Source organism: Ictidomys tridecemlineatus, chromosome 13, assembly GCF_052094955.1.
Source record: "Ictidomys tridecemlineatus isolate mIctTri1 chromosome 13, mIctTri1.hap1, whole genome shotgun sequence".
NCBI classification, from domain to species: domain Eukaryota; kingdom Metazoa; phylum Chordata; class Mammalia; order Rodentia; family Sciuridae; genus Ictidomys; species Ictidomys tridecemlineatus.
Window position 1 is genome coordinate 94,863,965 of NC_135489.1, and position 27,061 is coordinate 94,891,025.

Consider the following 27,061-nt stretch of genomic DNA (forward strand, 5'->3'; position numbering starts at 1 on the left):
AAAAATAACTAGGCAGAGAAACTGGGCTGTGGGTAAGATGGGGCAAGCACACACACCAGCCATTGTCACTACTGAGCTGAGAGCTATGAATCCTGGACAGACGGGATCCAGCTCTCTGAGCACTCGGGGAAACGTTAGCAGCAGGAAGATGGGGCATGACCAGGATTCAGGTACCACGGAGACTGCTGAGAGTTTAGCACATTTCCCTTCAGTATGTCCCAACCTGAGCCTAGCCTTCAGGCCACAGTTGAGCTCTGTCGTACCAAAGAGAGCTGCCAGGGACACCCTCAAGTGGCAGCTCAGAGAACTGGAAAGGGACTTCCTAAAGCTCAGGAGGGAATCCCCCCACCCCCACTTTTTCTTTTCCCCTCTCCTCTTGTTCCAGTCCCTAGATCAGTCTCTGGCGTGGCAGCAGGTGGAACCATGTCAGGGGACAGCCAGGTCTTTAGGGGCATAGACCCCAAACTGGATGTTTTTTTTTCTTCTTTCTGTCACCCTGCTTGGCACAGTCACGGCACTGGGTGGTTTCTGGCCAGAGGTTCAGAACAGAAAACAACCCCATCAAGCTGAATTCCTAGATGCACCTCCAGCCTGTGTGTGCATGAATCTGGTCCTAATTAGTGTATAAGGATTTTGAGAACTAAATCAATAGATAAACCTACCTATGTTCCAGACTGGCCCTTAGATGACACAAACCAGTTTCAGATGAGTCCAGCAAAAGCCCTGAGAGCCTGAACCAGGGCAGGCTGCAACTTGCAGTCTGCACTGAACCAGGTCATTTGCCTACTAGAGCAAAAATATCAACATTTAGCATAGGATTCAACCATGACTCAAGGTTTCATAATATCCTTCAAGATGTTCAGAGTCGAATCCAAAATTATTTGGGAAGTGAAAAATCATGAAAATGTCAACTCAGATGGAAAAAGCCAACACATCCAATAAGAAGAAGACATGGATGAGGGAATGATCTGACAACTTAAAGCAGCTCTTATAAATATGCCTGAACAAGCAATCACAAACGTTCTTGAAACAAATGTTAAAGTAGGAAGTATCAGCAGAGAAATAGAAAATACAAAGAAGAAACAAATGGAAGTTTTAATGCTGAAATTAAAAACACCTAAAATCATCCAACTGGAAGATAGAAAAAGTGAACCGTTTCAAGGACCTGTGGATCTACAACAAAGGGTCTAGTGTTTGTGTCAGATTTCTAGAAGGAGGGGAGATAAGAATGCCAAAAAAAATATTTGAAGATATAATGCTGAAAACTTCCCAACTTTGGGGAAAGGCATAAACGTGGAGATTCAAGAAGCTAAGCAAACTCTAATCAGGTTAAAACAAAGAAATATGTACCTGTACACATTGCTGAAAACCAAAGCTGCCCCCCACCCCACTGCCAAAACAAAACAAAACAATAACAACAACAAAATAGCAAAAGCAGCCAGAAAAAAAAAAAATGACACACTACCTAGAAGAGACAGGAATTCAGATCACTGCAGATTTCTCACCAGAAACCATGGAGTCCAGCAGGAAGCAGGACGACATTTAGAACGTATCGAAAGAAAAGAACTGACAATCCAGAATTCCGTTTTCAGGGGAAAATGCCTTTTAGATGTACAAATGAAATAATGCCATTCTCAAAGAAAATGAAGAGAACTTGCAGCCAGTACCCCTGCTCCAAAAGAATTATTAAAGATCTTTAGACACAAGGGAATTGATTCCAGAAAGTAACTGAACATTAGGACTGAACCAAGATCATTTTGGACGAATATAATAATCTATTCTTCTCTTGAATTCTGTAGAATATTGCTGGCCAAAAAAAAAATTAAAAAAACATATCTAACAGTTGAAAGAAAAAAAAGATTATAATGTCTGAGGAGTTTTCAACGTTTGTAGATATAGTATATTAACATAATTATGATAAGGTGGATACAGTGACCTGTACATTTGTGATGTTTCTCCATTCCCATTGAAGTGATAAGGTACTGGTTCTAAGTAGAACTGAAAAGTTAAGTATGTGTTCTGGAACTCCTAGAACGATCATTCAAAGAATTGTCCGAAATTATTGTAGATGAATTCAGATGAATTTTTTTAAACAATCAAATAACCACAAAGAAGGGGAGAAAGAGAAAAAGAGAAAGAAACAGAGTATCAAAAACGAAATCTAACAGAACAGGGGGCAATCCAGTAAACAAACAAAATGGCAGATCTTCATCTAAATATACCAATAACAAAAGGTAAAAAGTTCTCTCAAGCCGGGCATGGTGACACATGCCTGTAATCTCAGCAACTTGAGAGGCCAAAGCAGGAGGATTCCAAGTTCAAGGCTAGCCTGGACAATTTGTGAGACCCTGTCTTACATATGTGAAGCCCTGGGTTTAGTTACCAGTATTGGCGGGGGGCAGGGGGGGGCAAAAGTCTTACCATATGAATTAAAAGACAGATTATGAGAATGATTAAAAAACCCAACAACTTGCACTGGGGTGGTGGTTTAGTGGTGGAGTGCTCGCCTAGCATGCATGAGGCACTGGATTTGATCCTCAGCATCACATAAATGTAGAATAAAGATATTGTGTCCACCTAAAATTAAAAAATAAATATTTTTTTAAAAACCAAACAACTTGACCTAAGTGTATGCTATCTATTAGAAACTTCTAATAAATTATTTAAATAGGTTAAAAGGAGGATGTTAAACAGCAGACTGTGCAAATCCTCCAAAGAATGCCAGAGTAGCTGTTTTTATTTCCGACACAATATACTTCAGAGAAAAGAGATGATATTATGTATTCATAAGGTGATCAATTCATATAGTAAAGTCTTAAGTATATGTGCACCTAATAACAGAGCTTCAAAACTAACAAGTAAAAGCAGAAACAGACAATCCATAACTATTCTTGGAGACTTCAACACCTCTCTCTCAGTAATAGATGAAACAGAAGGAAAGTCAGCAAGGATATAGAAGATCTGAACAACACTACCAACCATCTTGACCTAACTAACACACTGAAAATAATAGAATATACTTTATTTTCTAGTACATGTAGAGCAATCACCCTATCTTGAATTGTGAAACAAAACCTGACAAATTTAAGTATAACTGATATTATACCAGATATAGTCTCTGATAATAATGAAGAATTAAATAACACTTATAAATTATCTATGGGTGAAAGAAATAGTCTCAAGTATTTAGAAATATTTTTGAGTGAATATGAAAATATACCATCATCCAAACATTTAAAAAAGATATGTTACTAATTGTACAAAATCTTTTCCAAAGAATACATGAAGAAGGAACATTTTCCAAATCATTTTAAGAGGCTAGCATTAACCTGATTTAAAACCAGACAAAGGCAGTACCAAAAGAGAGAGCAATAGACCAATATCTATCATGAACATAAAGGGGAAATTTTCTCAATAAAACTTTAGAGAGTCAAATCTGGCAATATATAAAAAGAACAATACACCATGAGAAAGTGGGTATATTCCAGGAAAGCAACAGTCAAGATTCAATTAACCTGCCCTATTAATAGTCTAATGAAGGAGAAAAACTGATATCATTATATTAGTGGATATAGCAAAAACATTTAACCAAATACAGCATCCATTTGTGATAAAAATTCTCAGCAGTTTAAGAAAGGAGCTTGCTCAACCTGATAAAGGTCATCAACACAAACATAAAAACAAACCTCCAGCTAACATCATGTTTTGTTGTGAAAGACCAATGTGTTCTCCCGCCCTAAGAATGTAAGAAGGCAAGGTTCAATTCAACATTGAACCAAAGGGGCTGGGGATGTGGCTCAAGCGGTAGAGCGCTCGCCTGGCATGCATGCGGCCCGGGTTCGATCCTCAGCACCACATACAAACAAAGATATTGTGTCCACCAAAAACTAAAAAATAAATAAAATATTAAAAAAAAAAAAAACAAACATTGAACCAAAGTCCTAACTGTTAGACTTCGAGACAGGCAAGAAGCAAATAAAAGACATGTGAATTAAAAGGAAGAAATAAAACTCCCTATTATCAGATAATATGATCTTATATTTAGATAATCCCATGGATTCTGCAGCAACAACAAACAGCTTCTACTAAGTGAGTTTAGCAAAACCACAGGCTTCATAGTCAACGTCCAAAAATAACTTTTTCGTGATCCTTGCAGCGAACAATGGAAAACCAAAACTTTGAAAACAGACCATTTCCTATAGCAAAATAAATAAGTAATAAAAAGAAGAAATGCATAGGTACAAATTTAAGACATTATATGCAGAAATTACAAAGTACTGTCGAAATGAATCAACGATGACGTAGATAAGTGGAGAAGTACACTTCGTACATGGGCTGGAAGATTCGACATAGTAAAAATGTCAGTTGATTATAAAGATTATAATCAATAAAGATTAATGCAATATAAATAAAACTAAAACTAAAGCAATATTTTTGTAGATATGGACGAGCTGATTATTAAGTTTATATGGACATACAAAGGAAACAGAAGTAGCCGAAACAATTTTTTAATGGAAGATCAAGTTAGAATGATAACACTACCCGATATTAAGACTTACTATAAAGTTATGTAGTATGGCAAAGGCATTGACACACAGATCAATGGGACAGAATAGAGAGCCCTGAAATGACCCCTACATTTTGATTTTTTTAAAAAAACAAGGATGCTAATTTGATTCGATGGAGAAAGGATAGTCTTTTCAATAAGTGATGTTGAATAGTGGCTCATTCATATGCAAAAATGAGCCTTGACCCTATGCTTCTCATCTTATAGAAAAATTAATTCACACTAGGCCAAATGTAAAATGCAAAACTTATGTGACTTTTAGAAGAAAACTTGTGACCTGTGGTCAGAATTCTTAGACATGATATCAAAGGCATATTCCATAAAAGAAAAAAAAATGGATAAATTGGATGTTGTCAAAATTAAAATCTAGAAACCCTGTGAAAACCCACTATCAAGGGAATAAAAAGACAACTTACACTCTGGGAGAAAATAACTGCAAATCACATATCCAACTTGGTATTTCTACAAGGAATATATAAAGAATTCATAAAACTCAACAGTAAGAAAACAATGATAAATAAAGAAAAAAATCCATACAATCATGTCAATAAATGCAGAAGAGCTATTTGACAAAACTGAACACCTATAAACATCCTCAGAAAACTTGGAATAGAAAGGAACTTTGTCAACTTGAAGAATAGAACATAAAATCCTATGACTAATGTCATACATAATGGTGAATGACGGAATGCTTCCTCCAACTACCAGGAAGAAGACAAAGATATTTGCTCTCACCTCTTAATTCATCATGTTACTGGAGAGTCTAAGCAGTTCAGTAAGTCTGGAAAAGAGAGGAAAAAGCATCTGGATTGAAAAGAAATAAAGAGTCTTATATTCACAGAAAACATTTGTATAGCAAATGCAATGGAATATCTAAAACTACTAGAACCAGTAACCGAGCTGGGTTGTCGTATATCGGAGCAATATGCAAAATTTCTGTGTACTAGCAACGATCAAAAACTGAAATTCTAACAAACTATTCTTTACAGCCTATGAACTATTTAGGGCTAATCTGACAAAATGTGTATAAGGGCTAATCTGACAAAATGTGTATATGAAAACTACAAAACAGTCCTGAAGGAAACTAAAGAAAATCTAATAATTCCTCAGGATTTTCCATGTCTACTCCTTCAGAGATACTAGGAAAATGAAAATACTAGCCAGATTAGGAGGAAATATATTTGTAAGGTTTGTGTGTGATGAAGGACTTACACCCAGGTAATACCAGGAACTATCAAGATGTGGTGGTAGAAAAATAAGCTAATGAAAAGATCTATACAGACAATTCACCTAAGATCTGTCTATCAAGTACATGAAAAGGTCATTGTTCAGTTGGGAACGACAGAGTAAAAGCGCCGTGAAAGATCACTTATGCTTGTTAAAATAACTAGAATTCAAAAGATCAAGTGTTATTGAGGTGTAATGGAGCTATAATTCTTTATTTTTTTAGTAGATGGACACAATACCTTCATTTTATTTTATTTCATTTATTCTCATGTGCTGCTGAGGATTGAACCCAAGCCTCACACAGGCTAGGCAAGTGTTCTACCACTGAGCTACAACCCCAGCCCCAGGGAACTAGAATTCTTATGCACTGTACGGAGTGCTATAACAACTTCAAAAAACAGTCCTAATTAAAAATATATGTGTGTGTGTGTGTGTGTGTGTGTGTGTGTGTGTGTGTGTTGTGGACAGACACAATACCTTTATTTTGTTTACTTAGTTTTTTCTGTGGTGCTGGGAATCAAACCCAGTGCCTTGTGTGTTCTAGGCAAGTACTTTACCACTGAGCTACAACCCCAGCCCAATGCTAATTTTTTAAAATGTAAATGTATAGCTGCCATATGATCCAAACATTCCGTGTCCAAGTACTGTCAACTTTCTGTATCTGCAGGGGATTGGTTCCAAGGCTCCTCTTTTGGCCACCAAAATCTGTAGATTATGTAAAATGGTGTAGTATTTGCATATAACCTAAAAACAACCCCTGTATGCTTGATTTATTTAGCAGTACTGAGGATTGAACTCAGGGATGGTTTACCACTGGGCTTTTTTATTTTTTGTTTTGAGACAGTCTTGCTAAGTTGTACAGGCTGACCTTGAACTTGGTTCCTCCTGCCTCAGCTTCCCAAGTGTAACCACTGTGCCCATCTATACTTTAAATAATATCCACATTATTGATAGGTACAATGTAGGTACTCGTATACTGATACTGTATTGTTTAGGGAATAATGACAAGAAAAAAAGACAGTACATATTCAGTAAGGAAGCAATTTAAAAAAAAAAAAACATTTTCAACTGATGACTGGTTGAAAACATGGATGGGAAACACATAGATTCAGAGGGGGGACTCTACTTACCCAAGAGAAAATAAAAGCAGATGTCTGTACAAAGATTTTTACAGAAATGTTCATAGCAGCTTGAACAGCCCAGATCCCCATCAGCAAGGGGACACATCATGGTTTATCCACACAGCATAACACTACTCTGCCACAAAAAGAAATCAACTAATGGTATTTATTTCAGCATGCATGATTCTCAAAATAATTGCGATGAACCAAAGATTACAGACAAAAGAATTCGTACTATGTGGTTGCATTTATGTAAAATACCAGAAAATGCACACTTTCAGTCTCTAGGGACTGAAAGCAGGCCACTAGTTGTCTGGGAACAAGAATATGACAGGGGAGAGAGGAAAGGAAAGACACAAGGTTCATAAGGAAAACGTATGATAGCCAGGTACTGCTGTGCACACCTGGAATCCCAGCCATCTGGAAGGCCAAGGCAACAGGACCGCAAGTTCAAGGCTAGCCTCAGCAACTTAGCAAGACCCTGTCTCAAAATAAAATAAAAAGGGCCGGGTGTGTGTAGCTCAGTGGTAGAGTGCTTGCCTAGTATGTTTGAGGATCTGGGTTCAGTCTCTAGTAGTACATAATTAAAAAAAAAATTAAGGCAAGGAAGGAGAGAAAAAGCAACACTGAACATGGACATACAGAAATCCTTAGTAAGATGATAGTTTTTAACCCAATTAGGTCAGTACTTAAAAGGTAAATGGGCTAAATCTCAATGCTTGTTAAAAGTAGACAAAAACAGCTGGACTCTGTGGTGCTCAGGCCTGTGATCCCAGTGGCTTGGGAGGCTGAGGCAGGAGGATCAGGAGCGCAAAGCCAGCCTCAGCAACTTAGAGAGGCCTTGTCCCTAAACAAAATATTTTAAAAGGGCTTGGGATATGGCTCAGTAGTTAAGTGCCCCTGGGTTTAGTCCCTGGTACCGAAAAAAAAAAAAAAATAGATTTTCAGCCAAAAGTAAATGGTTGAAAGAGTCTTACCAGGAAGATAGAATATTTCAGTATTTGCATACGTTTAATAAAATAACCTCAAAATACATCAAAATTAACAGAAATAAAGAAATAAATTTATCAGCACTGTGGGAGATTTGTACTTTTAGAACAGAAATAGAAAATCAATAAGGACATAGAAGATATCGACCATAGAACTAGCAGTCTTATTATATACACAGAAGGTTTTTAATGACTGATTTAATTGTACAAAGTAATAGTGAATAGATTTAAGTGGAACCTTGAAAGAATATGGCAGTGACTAAATTGTGTTGATTTCAGAGTTCAAGGTTGGTTTAACTTAATTTGAATTAAGAATGTGGTGAATTTGTTAAAGCATGTGATCATTTCAATAGATGGATAATTCTATTTTTAAAAAAGAAAAGAAAACCCCAGCTAGTGTTCTAATTGGTGAAATACTGAATACCTTCTCTGTGAGATGGGGAGCAAGATAAGAATGTCCACTCCTGCCACTCCTGCTTGGTCTCCTAAGTCCTAGGTAGTACCATATTGGGGGAGGGGAAGGAGGGAGGAGAAGGAGACAGGCAGGACTGACATAGCCCCAGACGCTGCCCATACAGTTCAGTCAGGATTTCTGGACTTGGTAGGCAGCATCATTCTGTTTCAAACCCTCCAGATGATTCCATTCTGAAGCCAAGTTCAAGAGCCAGTGGCCTGATCACTTGTGAATACATAGGAAGAGTTGGGGTCACAGCGTAATAGCTTTATTTTTCATTTGAAGAAAATGCTTTTCATCTCAAAAGAAGTTTTTTGTTGTTGTTGTTGTTGTTATTGTTTTGAGTAGTGCTAAGGATCAAACCTAGGGCCTCACATATACTAGGCCAGCACTCTAACCCTAACCCCCAACCCCTCAAAACAAGGTTTTCCAAAGCAAACGTTGGCTTATTTGAGTTGGTACCAACTTGATGTAGCATTTCCTCTCATCCACTCCAGTAGGAATCATCTGTAAATGGAAAAGATACATAGTGTGTTGTAATAGACCCACAGAGCCGGTGATCCTTCTGTGTCTCAGTGCAGCGCCACATTAGTGCTACATAAAAGGTGATTTATAAAGTATGACTACTTTTTATTTAAAATTTGGGCAGAGCCAGGCACGGTGGCTCACACCTTAAACCCAGTGGCTCTGGAGGATCGAAAGTTCAAAGTCAGCCTCAGCAACTTAGTGAGGCCCTAGCAACTTAGAGAGACCCTGTCTCAAAAAATAAAAAGGTCGGGGGCGTGACTCACTGATTGAGTGCCTCTAGGTTCAATAGCTGATACCAAAAAAAAAAAAAATTTGGACAGAGCAATATAAGCATCTTTGACTCTAAGTTCTCGTTAGAAGTTACTGGGCTAAACTGCTGTTCCTTCCAAGAAAAACTATTTGTTAAAACTTTCCCATTTTGAAGTAGAAATTATTATTTTGGGGAGTCATAGAATTTTGTATTTTTCACCTCTATTTAATAGCATTTTTTAAAATGCTGTTTTAAAAAGTGACAAAGACTGCAATGGAAGAGTTATAACAGCCACTATTTGTTGATAAAGTGATTATGTACATGGAAATTTGAATTCACAGATAAATTATTAGAATTAAGTGAAATACAGAATGTAATTGTTCCATATATTACCAGCACACAGAAAATGAGAAACTTTGAAAAGTTCCACTAATAGTAACATGAAAATATTAAACACCAGAGATAACCAACACATGTATAAGACCTCTATAGCAAAACCGTATAACATGGAGAGAAAATTAAAAAGAAATGAGTGGAAAGATACCTACTATATTCATGTTACTGGAAGATCCAATATTATAAACACTTTACTTCTCCCCAAACGGATCCATAGATTCCATGAGATCCCAATTAAAATTGGAACTATTTTGTTTTGTCTTGTTTTTGTGGCAGTGGGGGTAGAACCCAGGGGCACTTGACCACTGAGCCACATTCTTAGTCCTTTTCTATTTATTTTGAGATAGGGTCTTGCTGAGTTTCCCAGGCTGGTCTCAAATTTGTGACTCTCCTGCCTCAGCCTCCCAAGTAATTGGGATGATAGCTATGCACATTTGCACCTGGCTTGAACCATTTGCAATGGATATCATCAGATATATGATATCTGTGGAAGTAGAAAGGCCAGAAAAAATCTAGGTGGTTTCTAGGGGAAGAAGACCATGCTGAATTTCATGACTATTATATAAACCTGCAATCATGGAAACAAACTGATCCTGAAACAGGATAGGAAAATTGAACAATGGAGCAGAAGAGATGCCAAACGTAGCCCGCATATTTGGCCATGTGATTGACAAGAGAGGTCTCACTGCCCAACAGTGGGGACAGGATGGCCTCTTAATAAAAGGAGTTGGGACATAGGCCTTTTGCATGGGGGGAGAATAATCCTACTTCCAACCTCAAGTCATATACATATTCAGTAACAAGTGAATTTCGAATCTCAGTGTAAAAGGCAAAACAGTCGACTTCCTAGAAGTAATGAAGTACAGTGTCTTATTGGGCCCAATGTAGGACAGACACATCACAGTTCAACAAAAACTTTAAAGGAAAGACTGGCTACATATTGGTTAAATTTGACTACATTGTGCTGAGGATACACACACACACACACACACACACACACACAAGTCAAGTTTGATGGCATTAAAATGAAGCACTAATGGTCATCAAAAGATATCACTAATTGCCAGGCATGGTGGTGCATGCCTGTAATCCCAGTGACTCTGGATGCTGAGGCAGGAGGGTAGTAGGTTCAAAGCCAGCCTCATCAATTTAACAAAGCCCTAAGCAACCTAGTGAGACCCCAACTCAACATAAAAAGGGCTGGGGATGTGGCTCAGTGGTTAAACACCCTTGAGTTCAATCCCTGGTACCAAAAATAAATAAATAAATAAATAAATAAATAAATGAATGAATGAATGAATGAATAAATAAATAAATAAAACACCACTAATAGAGCAAGTAGGCAAATCAGAGAGAGGGTATTTGCAATACGTAAACAACAATGTTTCTTATCTAGCAAATGTGATGCACTCCTATAAATCAAAAAAGAATGAAAACTCAATAGAAAAACCACCTAGACATGGACAGGTGTATCATAAAAGAATATATCTCAGCTTACTCAGGAGGCTAAGGCCAGAGGATTACAACTTCAAAGCCATGCTGGGAAGCTTAGAGAGACCCTATCTCTAAGTAAAACGTTTAAAAGGTTGGGGGTGTAGCTGAGTGCTTGTCTAGCATGTATGATACCCTGGGTTTAATCCCCAGATCCCCCCACCCTCAACATACACACACTCATACACACCAGAAGCTAGTCAACTGGCAAAAAAAAAAAATACGAAAATGTATTTAATTATTTGTTAAAGAAATACAAATCAAAACCACAGTGACATACCACCTCACTGTGTTAGGAGTGGCTATTATCTTTAAAAAAATAAAAATAAAAAACCAGCAAGTACTGATAAGGATATGGAGAAATGGGAACCTTGTATACAGTTGGAATGTAAATTTGTACAGCCATTATGGAGAGCAGTGTAGAGGTTCCTCAGAAAATTAGGATAGAATTACCATTGGATCCAGCAGTCCCACCTCTGGCTAAAGAAAGACCTGGAAGAATTAAATATCTGCTCTCCTGTGTTTATTGCAGTTCTATTCATAATAGCTAAGATATGGAAACTAACTAAATATCTATCAACAGATAAGTGGATAAAGAAAATGTGATATACATGTACATAGAATACTATTCAGCCATTAAAAAGGAAATTCTGCCGTTTACAACAGCACAGAGGAAACTGGAAGACAATATGCTAAGTAATAAAGCCAGTCATAGAAAGAGAACTGCATGGTTTCACCTCTGTGAGGTGTTTCAAATTGACTCAGAGTAGAAGGGAGGTTCCCAGGGATGCAGGGAAGGAAGTGGAGTTGTTCTTCAGTGGGCAGAAAGGTCGGTTATACAAGCTTGAGTAAGTTCCAAAGATGTGGCTTATAGTACAGTGCCCGCAGTTCGCCGCGGAGCACTGCAAGCTTAAATGTGTGTTAGGAGGGAGATTTCATGCTGTGTTCAGTAAAAACAGACCTCGAGGAAACCCTCGCACACTCTCCCAGGCTGACGTGGGGAGGCAGGAAGCTCTAGGAGACCAGGCCCCACGTCGGGAGGCCACTTCGCATCCTGTACTGAAGGTCAAAGATGCTTTCCGGCCACAGCACCTGGGGTGTGTGCCTAGCAGGATCTGAGACCTGCACACCAGGCTTCTGTGTCAGTTGAGGTTCCACACCAGCAGCCCCCGGTGTGCACTGACACAAATGTGTGTGTGTGTGTGTGTGTGTGTGTGTGTGTGTGTGTGTGTGTGAGTGTGTGTACAGAACAACGTGGGTGTGTCTCCCATGCACCATGGGGAGAGAGAGATGAACACACAGTCGTTCCGTGGATAGCATGTTCCGTGCAGGCCCAACAGAGCTCGGGTTTGGAAGGACTTGGGGCAAAGCCACGAAGACAAGCAGGAGAGACCACTGGTCGGGCTCCTTGGCCTTGGTTGGGGCAGGGCCTTCGGGTCCTGGGAAGCTCCACACCTCCACCTGTTCTTTGTGGTTTTCATTTTTGTTTAGGGTACGTCGTTCATGTCGTTTTAAACGACAGAGGTTGATTTCATTGTTTTTAGGTAAGAAAAGTGGGCTGATCGGCCAGGTAGGTTTGGGCAAGACTGCGTTGTGTGCTCCTCCGAGGTTGTCCCCACGAGCACCCCAAAGCTCCGGGGAAGAGGCTGTTGGGCTGTTTCCTGGTTGGCTTTCCAGGTCCCTTCTCCCCTGGCTCCACGTGGTGGCCTTGCCGAAGCCTGGCTGCCTGGTGGATGGGCAGGTCCCAGGCTCCTGCTCACTCTTGGCCTGCCACTCAAACTCCTTGACTAACTAGACTCACTTCTGAGTTGTGCGGAACGGGCCTGGACCAGGGGGTCTGCCAGCCACATTTGTGGAGCTCACTCGGCAGGTGAGGATTTGGACAGGTGGAAGAGAGAGGGCAGTGGGAAGTGGCATTTGTGCCACCACCCAAGGGGACACTGTAGGATCAGAGACCAGGAGGTGAGGACAGAGGCTGAGAGGTCTGCAGAAGGCCATTCAGGCGGCCAGCGGTGCTGCTGAGACAGCCTGGGCAGGCGGGGACCTGGTGTGTGGGGGGATCGGGAGCAGCGTGCGGGGCTGTGGCCAGGTCACCTGAGGAAGGCATCTCTGGACAGGACCAGGTGACTAGGACCAGGGTAAGGCAGAAACAGAGGCACCTGTCCCGTTTCTCTAGACGCGGCACCCTTCACAGACCAGCGGACCTTGAAGGAAACAGCCAGCTCCCTTGCTGCTCAGCAGCTCCTGAGCCATCCCAGTGACCCTCCTGGAGGGGCACCGGCCCCCCTGGCCCCACCCTCCCCTCCTGTGACTACTGCACCTCAAGACACAGCAGCACCAGCCGCCAGCACCGTGTCAGAGCCAGCACCGGGGACTGCCGTTCAGGCAGGGCGTCCAGGGACCCCTCAAGAGCCAGCCAGTGAGCACGAGGCTCCCCAGCCACTGGCCAAGACTCACGATGCCCAGCGGGCCGCCCAGCCCCTCAGCATGGGCCGAGGACCTGGTGCCCCCGTTCTGGAGGCCTCCCGAAGTTCTGCAGGTCTGGGGGAGCCTGCCTCGGCCAGGGAGGTCAGCATTCCCGCAGAGCCCCTGCCTGCTGTGGCGCCAGAGCCCAGCCCTCCCAGTGGGGGCCTGCAACCCGCCCCTGGTCAGCTGCCGCCTCAGCTCTCCACGGCCGTGGGAGCCATCAGCCTGGCTGCCTCCCAGCTCCCCAGCCCACCACTGGGGCCCACTGCCCCTCCACAGCCGCCCTCAGCCCTGGAGTCTGATGGCGAAGGGCCACCCCCGAGGGTAGGCTTTGTGGACAGCACCATCAAGAGTCTGGATGAGAAACTGCGGACCCTGCTGTATCAGGAGCACGTGCCCACCTCCTCCGCCTCTGCCGGGACTCCCATGGAGGTGAGTGACAGACCTCGCCCCTGGGAGGAGACCGGCCCCACGGGGGGGGGGGGGGGGGGGGGGTTCTGGCCCCACCACCGGCACTGAGTGAAGTGGCCCCCAGAGCTCACCATACTGCCTCAGCCCTCAGTGAGCAGCTGCACCCACCCCAGGGAGGCTGTCCTGGGTGGGGGCAGGGGGTGGGCAGGCATCCCAGTTATGCAGGGCCACCCCCAGCCACGGCCTGACCTGACCCACTCTCTTGGTGACCCACCCCTGTAATAAGAGGCCTCTGTTTGGAGTCTTGCACGACGTCACCACCCAGCACGACTGTCTGCACGGAGGCGGAGGCAGGGGCCAGGCCAAGGACTGCCCCAGAGACAGGAGGGGAAGTAGATTTGCAGTCGAGTTGCCAAGATGTCGGCAAGCCGGGCTCACAGCTCTTCCCTTCTGTGTCTCTTTCTTCATTCAGTTGGAAAAGTCAGAAACAGCCCCTGCAGGATGGGGCCCTGTGGAGCAGGAGCGGGAGCGGGAGCAGGGCGCGTCCTCACCAATGACAGGTAGCCGGCTCAAGGTCATGCCTGACCCTGGGCAGGGTCTTACGTGCCACTTCCTTCCTGGGCCTGGAACCTCCTGCATCTGCACCCTTGCTCTCGAGGCTTTACGGCATAAAAGGATCTAGCATCTAAGAAGGGACCCAGACACGGCATTTAGTTAATACCCACTGAATTCTGTCCAAGCACAGAAAGCCCTTCTTGGAAACCTGAAAGCTTAATGGGTGGGTGCTCAGATATGTAGGGAGCATGTCTCAGGCCCCCAGTGTCCCTGATGACCAGTGTCTAAACACGGTGGACGTCCCTGGGCCAAAGGTTTCTCCAGCAGGGTTACCAGATATCCACAAATGGCCATGGTGATTTTGGCTAGCGTGTGGGTGGGGTGAGGAGGGGCTGTCCCGAGCCCAACGGGGGTTTCCTTGCACCTGTGTGGAAATCCTTTCATTGCCTGAACTCCTGAGTCTCCATCCTAAGTGATCTGGTCTAACCTCGAAGGTGCGAGGTTCCTTCTCATCCTGGAGCTTCTTGGGGAGATTGGAAGGATGAGAATCAGGATCCAGCTAAGACTGGAAATAAAATGGACGTGTGAGAAGCTGGTGCTATTTAGCCCAGAGATGGGGAGGCACAGGCAGAGGCGGGAGAGGTCTGCCCCCACCTCCCGCCAGCTGCCCTACCTCTCCATGGGGCGCTGGCCTCACCTGTGAGAGGTGACCCACAGACCCCTTCTGCAGATGAGGAGCCTGCAAGCCCTGAAACTTGCACTCCAAGGCAAACTTAGGAGGGAAGGTCTGAGAGGCCAATTCGAGGTGGGAACAAGTGCCGTTGTGGCGGTCAGAGCTGCCCAGAAATAAGAGAGCGCACACCCCTTACTTCTGGTAGTAGCGAGCCCCTCCTCATTCTTGGAGTGTACAGAGGTGGGTTGCAGGATGCCCCCCACAGGGATGCAAAGAGGAAAGTCAAGTATGGCCCACAGGTGCATGATGATCAGACACAGAACCTGACATTTAGATGGTGGGGGTGACTGGGGGGGGGTCCCCAGCCTCCCTGGGGCTGATTGGCTCTTGTGTCCTTCTGTAGCACATGGGTTCAGCTCCAGCCCCAACCTGTCCATGAGTTTTCTTTGCCACATGAGGTCTTGGCTCTGGCCGGTGCCCATGCATCAGCTCATGGGACTTCTCTTATTGGCTCCTCATGGCAATCCCAAGAAAGTAGCTGGAAATACCGTGCCGTCCTCCACTCCATAGAGGGAGAACACTGGGGCAGCTGCAGGAGCAGCTGGCACTCCCTGGGCATCAAGAAGCAGGGTTGGCAGTTGGACCTGTTGACCTGCTTGGTGAGACCCTCCTAAAGCTGAAAGGCACCTGGGGAAACAGTGCGGGCCATCCGGAGTGCTCCTCCCTTCCTCAAGTCTGTTCACCGTGTATTTTCAGTCTTAGAACAAGTCAGCTGGGCTAGGGGTATGGCTCAGGGTTAGAGCACTGGTGTGCGAGACTCTGGGTTCAGTCCCCAGCACTGCAGACCACATACACACACACACACACACACACACACACACACACACACACACATGCACGCATGCACACACACACACACCAGCTGCCTTCCCTGCCCAGCAGTGGTGCTCCCAAGGGACTCAGCATGGCTCTTTCCACCATGAGCCCTTCCTGTCTCTTCCCCCGTCCCACCCCCAGTAAAGCTGTCAATGTTCCTACAGCAGAATCGTCTTCCAGCAACACGCTGGGCTGTGACAGTGACGGAGGGCAGGTGGCCTCAGACTCACCTGCAGCACCCAGTGCCCCCCAGGTAAGGGTGGCTTTTTTGACATGATGTTAGGCCAGCTGGTGAGCCCTGCCCTCAGCCGGTATTTTCATGAAATCTCTTCATTTCCGCTCGTATCCCAGGGTGTCCCTGCTTCCGCAAGCCCCGCATTCATGGAGCCCACGGACCCGGAAGGCAGGGTCCCCAGGGAAGCCCCAGCAGAACCCCTGCAGAGCTCTCTGGAGACGGACACAGGAGGCAGCCGCCCCAGCCACCCGCCGAGCCACGAGTCACCTCGGAAGCAGCCAGGACAGGACGGCAGCTCACCGGCCAAGACCGTGGGCCGCTTCTCGGTGGTCAGCACGCAGGATGAGTGGACCCTGGCCTCCCCCCGCGGCACGAGGTACTCCGCCCCGCCCGACGTCTACCTGGACGAGGTCCCCTCCAGCCCTGATGTGAAGCTGGCGGTGCGGCGGGTGCAGACGGCCTCCTCCATCGAGGTCGGTGCAGGCGAGCCTGCGTCCAGCGACTCTGGGGACGAGTGCCCGCGGAGGAGGCCCCCGGTGCAGAAGCAGTCCTCCCTGCCCAGTGGCGGTGGTGTGGCCAGCGACTTAGTGAAGAAGGCCACTGCCTTCCTACACAGGTCCTCGCGGGCCGGTTCACTGGGCCCTGAGACTCCCAGCAGGGCGGGCGTGAAGGTCCCCACCATCAGCGTCACCTCCTTCCACTCCCAGTCATCCTACATCAGCAGCGACAATGACTCGGAGTTTGAGGACGCGGACATAAAGAAGGAACTGCGCAGTCTCCGGGAGAAGTACGTGCCGAGGCCAGCGTGGGCCCCGTGAGCCGTGCTGGATGGAGTTCAGGTCCTGGACGGGCAGGCATGCACTTGCAGCTGCTGGTCAAGGGGACAGGCAGTGACGAGGCCCACTTAGGCCCCTCCCTTTGGCCGGCTGGGTGAGGAAAGTCCCTCTTTCAGGGTGTCCTCCACACTGTGCTGGCTGGACCCTGCTGCCTGCCTGGGTTCTGGCTTCTCAGGGGGCCACGCCTCCCCTGAGGTCCCTTCTTCCCTCCAGTCTTCTTCCTCGGTCACCCTCAGGAAGGACGTCTCTCATGAGACACATGCCTGCCTTCCCGCTCTCTCACCGTCTGTCTCTCTGCTGGCCTCTGTCTCTGTCTCTTATCCAGCACTCATTCATTCTCCCTGTCTCGCGGTTGGGGCTTACTGCCACCCTGAGATGTCCTTTGAGACAGGAGGGGGAGCCTGGACAGTGAAGCTAGTAGGGGTGGCTAACGGGACTCCACAGTGGCTGGAAAGCAGGCTCAGAAATTGCACGTGCCCACAGGAGGAGCTCCGCAGCTGTCCCAGTGCACAGGGAGTGTCAGAGACACTGGGGACTCGCTGTGTGTCTACAGGAGCCATGTGGGGGTCGAGGAGGGGCCAGCTGTAGCATGGGAGGTCCAGGGTGTGTAAAGAGTTGCCAGATCCTAGGAATGTTCTAGAAGGCAGCCCCAGCAGCTCCATCCCCCAGTGGAGCCAGACAGTGGAGGGGCCCAAGCAGCACCACCTGGAACCGGTGGGAGCAGAGCGGGAGGGGCTCCGGGGCACAGCCTTCCCAGGGTCCTAGAGTCAGTGGCATGGAATCAAATGAGGGGTGAGGCCTAGAGGTGGGGAGGGGTGAGGCCTAGAGGTGGGGAGGGGTGAGGCCTAGAGGTGGGGAGGGGTGAGGCCTAGAGGTGGGGAGGGCCTCGTAAGGTGGAAGCCAGGGGAGGGGAAGGGGGAGTTCCAGAAGCACCTTGAAGGAAGGGATTCAGGGAAATGGAGAGGGTGGGGATGTGGAGCCCAGGGGAAAAGGGTGATCTTTAGAAGTGGGCAGGGTAGAATTTGAGCCTCAATCTAGTATTAAGGGGACTTGGTTACATCTGATAGGAAGTAGCCAGTGGTCCCGAGTCTTTCTTGCCTCAGAACCCCCTGGACTGGACCTTGTTAGGATGCAGGTGCCTGAGCCCCAGGGTTTTGACGTGCACGTGGGGATTTCTTAAGAAAGACTTTTTCTAAAGCAAACTCGGCAGATTTAGAGGATGCAGGAGGTGATCTCAGAACTTGCTGCCTCGTGTCCAACCACGAAAATCATGTTTCCCCAGCATAAAAGGTGGAGATGGGCTGTGACCCCGTGTGCAGGCAGCTGGTGGGGTTGGCACCTGGCCTCCCAAAGCTCAGCCCAAGGCACGGGAGGGTGGTGGGGAAGGCAGCCAGCAAGTCCTCAGGGAGACTCCCCAAGGGGCCTCCGCCTCCTTCCCTTCAGCTGTCCTGGAGACTGTCCCAGCTCATGATCGTGACCCAGAACAGTGGACCCAGCAGGGCAGTGTCCAGGCCAGTAATAAGTGTTTGGTCAACTCCTTCGGGTGGCACTGTCCTTCCTCTGAGACGCCTTCCCTTCGCAGCCTTATGTGGGGCAGATAACTCACAATAAACTGAGGCTGCCTCTTTCCCTTCACCTAGGCTAATGCTCTGGGCTTTTGTCACCAGCCTCAGCCTACGTGTCTGTATGGAGTCCTCTGTGCCGCCCTGGCCACCCAGGCAAAGGCAGTGTTTAGGATTCTGGATGTTGGAAAACTTCAAGTTGCTTAGTTCCCCTGCATCAGTGCTGGGGGCCCCTTGCCTTGGCCTGGCTTATATAAACAGTGCCACTGAAAGCCCCACGTGGCCCTCCAGTGGTCCAAGGTAGAGACTCAGGCACTGCCACCCCACGTCACCTCTTCTCCCCCGGCCCACGGGCCACCTCCTGCAGGGGAAGCCCACCTGCCCTGCCTCTCTCCCTCCTCCAGGCACCTGAAGGAGATCTCGGAGCTGCAGAGCCAGCAGAAACAGGAGATCGAGGCTCTGTACCGCCGCCTGGGCAAGCCACTTCCGCCCAACGTGGGCTTCTTCCACACAGCGCCCCCGACTGGCCGCCGGAGGAAAACCAGCAAGAGCAAGCTGAAGGCGGGCAAGCTGCTGAACCCCTTAGTACAGCAGCTCAAGGTCGTGGCCTCCAGCACAGGTCGGCCTCTGGGGGGAGGGCTGCTGTGGGCCTGGGAGGGAGGGAGCTGGGGGACCCCGAGTGAGCCTTGGGAGGCAGACTCGGTGCAACCGCAACACCACCAGACCTCCAAGGACCTTTGGGGTTCTCGTCTTTCCTGATCGCCTTTCACTGGAGAGAGGAAGTTGTTGCGGGACCAGGGGGACCACCCCCACCTCCCGGCCTCTGTGCTTGGTGCAGAGTGGTGAGATCCGTGTGGAGGCAGGGGCTGCTTGGAGCTAGACCTTAGCCCCAGGTGATTGATGGCCAGAAGCCCAAGGTGGCTCTTCCCACCTGATCCTCCCTGCAGGAAGCTGCCTAGGACAGCAGGCTGCTTCCTCTGACCCCATCTGAGGCTGATGTCAGTCTGCTCCCTGGGTGTGAAGCGGCTGCCTTTGGGAAAGGTGGAAGGATGGGCATGTCCTCCTGGCCTGGACATGGTAGCAGCCAGTCTCTGGGGCTACACTGGTCTGGCTCCAAGGCAGTGTCCTTGCATGTCAGGGGTTCCTCTAGAGGCATCCTGAGTGGCATTTCCAAATGCCACGAGCCCCAGCGTTCTGGGACAGAGATCCCATGAACCCAAATCCCCACGCATGCCCTGTGGGAAGGCATGGCAAACTAACCAACCACACGCCGTCCGCACAGTGCATGAGTTCCACACCTTCACTGCCAGATCCCAAAGCCCAGGGGAGACTTGTTTGAGCGAGAGGTACACAGGCTGCTTTGGGCCCAGATGTGTCTCCTGCCAATTATTTGCACAGCACAGGTCCGGCATGGCACTGGGGACTGGGGGAGCCGGGGCACTTTCTTTGTCCCCAACATTCCATCCAGGAGATGAGCCCTGTGCCCGTTTTCTGCAGGAGTCTCTGAGCTTCTCCAAGGTCACCCAGCAAAGAGCTGAGAGCAGACCCAGCCCACACCGTCCCCTCTCCAGTGGCACCTCATGGTGCCTGTCACCTCTTCTCCCCCCCGCCCAGGTCACTTGTCTGACTCCAGCAGAGGCCCTCCCGCTAAGGACCCTGCCCACGCCAGCACAGCCCCGTGCGCGAAGGCAGTGCAGACCCAGCAGCCCTGCTCCGTCCGAGCCTCCTTGTCCACAGACATCTGCTCCGGCTTAGCCAGTGACGGAGGCGGAGCGCGTGGCCAAGGTGATTTCCAGCTTGCCTGTCTCCGAGCATGTGCCAGCCATGTAGGGCCTCAGTGGTGTCCAGGAGCACGCCCATACGTGTAGAGGGGACCAGAGCCGCAGCCAAGGCTGCCGAGCAGCTTGGTAAAGAAAAGGGGGGGGGAGAAAAAAGAAGATATAGTCTGTGGATGCCAAAAATGTCACTGTCCCCCATCACCAGGTCTTGCTGTAAGGTGCTCAGAGGCAGGTGATGGCTTTGCTAGATGGGCCTCTGGGAAGTGGCCAGAACTGGAAGGGGTCAGCCCGATGACAGGGAAAGGACAGGGCTTGGCGTCTTGCTGTGTTCTGCCGCGCCCGTTCCTAGGCACCGGCTGCCCTGCCCCTGTCCGCTCCCTCCAGCGGAGCCCCACGGTGCTAAACACCGGGTCCTTCCAAAGTCCACGGGACGGCTGGGGGACGAGGGCTCAGCTCTCAAGCTGGGAATTTGGCCCCGAGGAGGAAATGCTCTCTCGTCAACGCTGCCGTGGACGGCAGCCGCTGCTCGATAAGGCGCTCTCCTGTCCTCACCATCTCTGTCCAGAGAAATCATGGTGACCGACGCAGGTGCCCCGCCCCTCCCCGCACCTGCCCCTCTCCTCCGGGCCTCTTCTCTTCTGCTCCTCCCGTTGCCTCCTTCCCCTCCCATGGTCAGTGGCTTTGGTGCTCGGGCTGGGCTAGGTGGAGCCGTGGATGTTAAGTTCCAAGGCTGGTGTGGCTGTTGGTGTGGAGGAGGAATCGCAGCAACCTGTACTTGATGCGTGTCTCTCTGTTTTCTTCCCTTTATATTCATTTGCAGGCTGGACGGTTTACCACCCAACGTCTGAAAGAGGGGCCTATAAGTCTAGTAGCAAGCCTCGTGCTCGATTCCTCAGTGGACCCGTATCTGTGTCCATCTGTCTGTATTTGTTCTTTTGTATTTTCCCACCTCTTGGCCCTTGGTTTGTCCCTTCCCCGCCCCCGTCTTCATTACCTCTCATACATCTCATAGGATGCCTCCCCTACCCCTTGCAGTCACCTCCTCAGTTTGAAAGGTGGACCCCATGAGCCCTTCCCGTTGAACACCACCGTCTGCCCCACCCCCAGCCCCCAGAAGGCCGTGTGCATGCTCTTGGCTGCGCCTGGGCACCAGAAGCACGTGCAGCGGCACCCCCCCGCCCTGCCACAGGCCCCTCCGCCCCTCACATGCCAGGGCACTCTGCATTTCTTCCGTCACCTCATTTATTTGATTTATTTTTCTTACGTTGGACGTGGTTTTCTTTTCTGTTGCAATTGTGGCCAGTATACGTGTCTGCTGTCCCCCAGTTCCAGCCACAACAAAAAGATAACCCCCAAACTGCTCTAGGTGCACGGTGTGTTTGCGCACGTGTCTAAACTCTGAAGACGTGCATGTAGCAGGCCGGTGCAGTCCTAAAGGTCCCCGGAGGTTGTGACCTCTGCCCAGGGGCTACAGCCCCACACCCAGCTCTGCGTCTGCCCACTGTCCTCGCCCTGCATGTGGAGATGCTAAGAACCTGCTAAGGGGCTGAGGTGACAGCTCAGTGGTAGAGCGCTTGCCCGGCATGCGCAACGCCCTGGGTGCAGTCCCCAGCACCACAGAAAATGAAAGTTACAATTTAAAAAGCATTTGCTCCAGCTTGGGCTTCCTGAGACTCCATACACACCCACGCAGGGAAATCTGATCCCCAGCACTGCTCCTCGCCCCCTCTTCAACTCAGAGACATGAGACTGACATCTGTCCCTCAGCTCTTCCTTGGGAGCCTGCGTCCTGCTTGGCCCCTTTTTCTTCTCTACCCAACTGGAGCGCTTTGCTGGATGTGCCTTCCTGACACCCCATCCCCACCCCGAAACCTCAGGGATGAAGTCATTGACGCAGCTCCTTGACCTCCAACAAACCAGACCCTAGTTCCAGCTTCTCTCACACACCCTAGGACACACCCCAAGTGCCCAGGAGTGCACACCTGCTTGGGCCACACGATGGTGCGGCTTATTTTTAACCCTCTTGATGATTGGCAAACGAATCAAAAATTGTGCACTTTTTAGGTTTTTGTCTTTTTTTAACAGAAAAATTGAACTTTTTGACAATTGGATTAGAGATGCTGGTTTGGGGCACATGACTTTTTGCTTGTACAATAAAGATACATTGTGCTTGTGGGGACCCAGAGGCCATGTTTGCAGTAAGTAACCATTGCCATTGCCACCCCATCAGAGGCCCGCACGGATCATCATTTTCCAGGTGGGGACAGGCCGAGGGCACTAGGCCACTGCGGGAATGCCAGTGGCTTCCTGTTGGCCTTTTGTCTGTTTGATGGGCTGCCCTGTTTGAGCCACGGTGGTGCCCAGCTGGCGGCACATCTGTGTGGCTTCTGGTCAGTTGCTGAAGTGAAGGTGGACCTGGGCTGGGAGGCCTCCCTGGTGCATCTCTCCCATCCTTCTGGCAGGCCATCCCTGTCCCTGTTCCCAGCCTTGTCTGGGCCCTGCTCCCCTGGTGCCTCTCTTGCTTCCCTGGTACAAATGCAGCTCACACTGGGGTGGTCCCCAGGGTTGAAGGCACCTGGGTATCTGGGTGTCTCTTGTCCCCTGAATGGCTGCCGTTGGTCTTGGGAACCGGGCAGAGCACACGGTGGCTTTCCCAGTGTGTTGGGTGAAGCAGTGTAGTGACAGTGGCGTGACTGTACCCCTGAGATTGGCACTGACGTTGTGTTTTTAAAGGGTTTAAAAAGTGAGACAACATGGACAAAGGCCACAGAATAGAGTGTGGAATGTCTGGGGCAGGTGTGGCTGGTCGGCCTCGGGTGCGGTGGCTGCTGCCTGCCCGGCCTTGAGCATGTGCTGTGTTTGTCCGCTGCCTGCCCCTTTCAGGTACACTGGGCTGTTTCCGCCTTTTCAGATGATCACACTGCCCCATGTGCTCTCAGGTAGCTGGGCAGGCAGAGCCCAGATGGGCACCAGCTCTGGGTACTTCTCAGTGTAGAACCTGGTCTGGGAGAGTGCCGGCTCAGCAGCCAGGGTGGGCTGGGGGCCACCAGCCTCCCCTGGTGCTCTGCAGGACGTAGCGGAGAGGCCTCCTGGCCGGTGTGCTGCTGGCCCCTGGGTTATAGAGCTTAGGGCTTCTCTCTGAGCTCTCCATCTGTGTGTCTGCTGGCTCCTGAGTGACCACAGGAGTGACCAAGAGAAGGGTGCACTTGGAGATCTGTGAGGACTGAGCACTAAATACAGGGGCTAGAGGGAAGGTCAAAGTCTCAGGAGCACATGAGGCCCAGGGTCGTCAGACTGAGTGGGTCTGGAGGCCTGGAGGAGGGACGGGCCCTCCGGGTAGGGGCAGCTTGAACAAATGTCGAGGAAGATGCCAGAATGGGCCCAGCTCGGTGGGGTTGTGGGGTCAGGGGTGATGCTACAAGGAGAGGAGGAGCTGCAGCTTAGGGACAGGTGTGGCCAGGGAGGAGGCATCTGGCCCAGCCCAGCGCTTGCTTGATGAAACCTAGGGGAGTTTCTGTTCACTGCCTTCCTTCGTGTGGGACACCCCTCACTATATTTTAGCATATGAAAGGTCTTGGCTTCCATGAAGCTTTCTGAGTGAAGGAGTGGCTGTCCCCAGAAGAAGGCAGTGAACAGAAACTCCCTAGGTTCTCAAGCAGGCTGGGCTGGGGGACCATTTAGGGCACAGCCAAGTGGAGCAGCAGGTAGATCCAGAGGTGGGTGCTGACCCCAGGAGGAGGAGCAGGGAATGGGTTCGTGGCTGCAGTGAGTGGGCCAGGCCCTAGGGGAGTGTGGACCCTGTGTCAGACACCCCCATCGGCACTGGCCCAGGACCCAGCTGCACACCCACCAGGCCCTTCCTTGAGGTAGCTGGAGGAGCTTGGGAAACTATGTCCTCAAGGATGGTGGCTGTGGAACCAAGGAAGAGGGGCCCAGGGGCTGAGGTTCTGTTGGTCAGAAGCTCTGGTCACATACTGCTGACCAACCTCCTTTTGCATCCTCCCACCTGACCAGGCAGGCACTGGTACCTTGAGGCCTTGGTCTGCACACAGGAACCACAGGGTCGCATGTTGCACTGTTCCTTCATCATCCATTGGCTGCATCGTGTTGGGCTCAGGGATCCTTCCACAGCTCCCAATTCTCCTTACCCTGGAAGTCTTCATCCCTCCCTGTAGAGGGGGGAGCTGAGTGGGGCCCCCAGCAGAGGGCACTGGGTGAGCGGGCCCACTGTGCCCATGAGGCTTCAGCCTTGGCAGCCCTGGATCAGGGTGGCTTGACAACAGTGGCTATCTAGGGACAAGATGTATGCTCCAGGGCTTGTGGGACCTGGGGTCATGCTGCTCAGGTAGAGTAAAAACGTCCCCAGACCACCCTGAGCAGAACCAAGGCACATCCTTGGTTCTGACTTGGCACTTCCTGGGTAGATCTTGGTGATTTTCTCGGCTGGAGAATATGGTTCTTGATGTAGAGACAGCCCAAAGGGTGTTTTGACCTTGGACACCAGCACGGGGCATCTGATGCTACTCGGTTGAGTAAGACAGACCCTTTGGAGGTCGTGCCAGGGTTGAGGTGCGGTGCCAGGGCCAGCCAGCAGTGAGGAGTCCAGGAGGGCTGACCCTTTGGAGTCTCCTGCAATTTTTGTGGACTTTGTCAATATTTGATCACTGACATAGAAAAAGCACGTGTGAGGAGCTGCTCCAGGCCTGACCCACTTTTTATGCCATCTGTCCCGGTCAGACATCCTCATCTTTGAATGCTTCGTGCCCGAGGCATCCTCTGTGCCGCCAGCCAAGGTCTGGATGGTGGTGGGTGCTGGGAAGTGGGCTGTCCGCCTGTGAGCAGCGTGTTTGGTTTCAGAGGACTCTGCAGGGCAGAGCAGGGCTGGGGCCTCACAGGTGTTCCAACCATCACGCTCTGGATGGCTGTGTCTGCTCTCCCACTGCTACTTTGGGGACAGGAGCCCCTGGGTGTCTATCCTGACTCAGCAAAATGTGGGGAATCTGGTGGAGACTTGTCCATCAGATGCCCTCTAGTGGGCACAAGAAGGGCAGGGCCCAGGGCAGAGGTGCTTTGGAGAGGTAGATTCCACTCCACCTAAAAGAGGGAGCTGCTCCCCTGAGAACTGACACCCTATGCTGAGAGCAGGGATGTCAAGGGACAGGCAATGAGTCTGTCCAGAGGATCAGAACCATCTGTGCCCCTGTCATCTGGGGACAGAGCTCAGGAAGGCCATGGAGGACTAGGCCATCTGCATTCTGGTTACTGCAGTCCATGTCAAGGAGGGATATGGAAGGTGGGAGCTATCTGTGTTGTAGCCACCTGGGGCCTGAGTTGAGAAAGGCTGACCAGCAATTGCCCTGTCTAGTGTTTGTCCCACTATGACAACAGCCAGGAATTGGTCCAGGGTGCAGGGCCACCAGCCACATTGAGGGTCACACTGCTGCAGCCGGGGAAGGGGTCCAGATGTGACATATCCCTCTCTCTCAGGCTGTCTGGATGGTTGCAGAGCTACAACCCCACACAGAGCCCTAGGGGACATTGGGGATTTGCTGATTGAACCCTTCATTCTGGGTTTGAGCCCAACCAGCAGCTACAGACCTCAGGTTCTCTCCCTCACTTAGGAAACAGCCCTTTTGCCTCTGAAAATGCTCCCTCCTCCAGAGGGGATCTGTCTGGACCCCCTGCTCACCTCTCTCCTTCTCATCTGAACAGTGGGGACTTCAGCAGAGCACCTACCCTTTTTCCCGCAGAGACCACACAGAGTGGACTAAAAGAACCAAGTTGCCAGGCCCAACACACAAAGCCCGGGCTGGGCTCAGGCCCGGGAGCCCAGCTGACATTTGCCTGCTGTCCCTTAAAGTAAAAGGTGCAGCCTATTTTAGAAGGAAGTCTGAGGCTGCCAGAAGTTCCAGTCCCTGGATATTCTAGAGTCTCGGGAAACAGCGCTCAGCAGGCCTCTGTGAGGAGGGTGTCCCTGAAGGGGAGGGGTGTGAGCTTTGGCAAGGGGGGGTCCTACAGGCTGGAGGGTAGATCCTCTATGTTAGCGTGGCTGTGTCAAGTGACCTTGGGGAAGTCTGAGCTCCTCCTGGCCAGTCCCAGTTCCCTGGGACACTGTAGGATAAGCCATAATGGCAGCACCTCCTGGCACAGCTCCTGGGCCAGCCCCGGGTGCCCCCACCCCGCCAGGCCCTGCCGGACATTCAGTTGTGATGCCTGCCTGACCAGCACCAGACAGTGAGGACAGATCCACTTGGTGGTGGCCCAAAAACAAGGCCTCCCCCTGCCCCTTGGGGAGTGGACTTAGAAAAAAGGCAACAGTGTCCTCCCAGGTCAGGGTCAGCCCTGACACAGAGACCCTCCTCCTTCCCTACTTGATGCCCATCCGGCCTCATCCAGGGCAGCCCTCTGGGATCAGGAAGTGGCCTCAAACCTGCAACACGATGTATCTTTTTGCACTTGGAAAACCTTCAATGGCTTCAGTGGCCAGTTAGCCCAGGCTGTGCCCGGCTCCATTTGCGGACCCCATGGCTGACTTAGCGGGTTTTCCTGCCTCAACCAGTGGGGCTCCCAAAGCCTGGTGACCGAAAGAAAGCCAAGCCGTGTGCTTTGTTGTTGTTTTTTTTTCTTTTTCTTTTTCTTTTTTTTT

The 27,061-nt window shown here is 49.5% G+C and overlaps 1 protein-coding gene across 12 annotated transcripts in view; it reads left to right on the top strand.

Annotated features, from left to right (window-relative positions):
* Nucleotides 1-27,061, top strand: part of Wnk2 (WNK lysine deficient protein kinase 2) — a 121,312-nt gene that overhangs the window by 80,728 nt on the left and 13,523 nt on the right. For 4 of the 12 annotated variants that reach the window (XM_078030608.1, XM_078030616.1, XM_078030609.1 and 1 more), the window contains 7 exons: nucleotides 13,200-13,921; nucleotides 14,373-14,460; nucleotides 16,169-16,257; nucleotides 16,356-17,026; nucleotides 19,042-19,256; nucleotides 20,252-20,422; nucleotides 21,236-21,334. In XM_078030608.1, the coding sequence (XP_077886734.1) occupies nucleotides 13,200-13,921; nucleotides 14,373-14,460; nucleotides 16,169-16,257; nucleotides 16,356-17,026; nucleotides 19,042-19,256; nucleotides 20,252-20,422; nucleotides 21,236-21,334 (2,055 nt within the window). The remainder of the gene's footprint in view (nucleotides 1-13,199; nucleotides 13,922-14,372; nucleotides 14,461-16,168; nucleotides 16,258-16,355; nucleotides 17,027-19,041; nucleotides 19,257-20,251; nucleotides 20,423-21,235; nucleotides 21,335-27,061) is intronic. The other 8 variants (XM_078030618.1, XM_078030611.1, XM_078030612.1 and 5 more) reach the window with 4 other exon arrangements.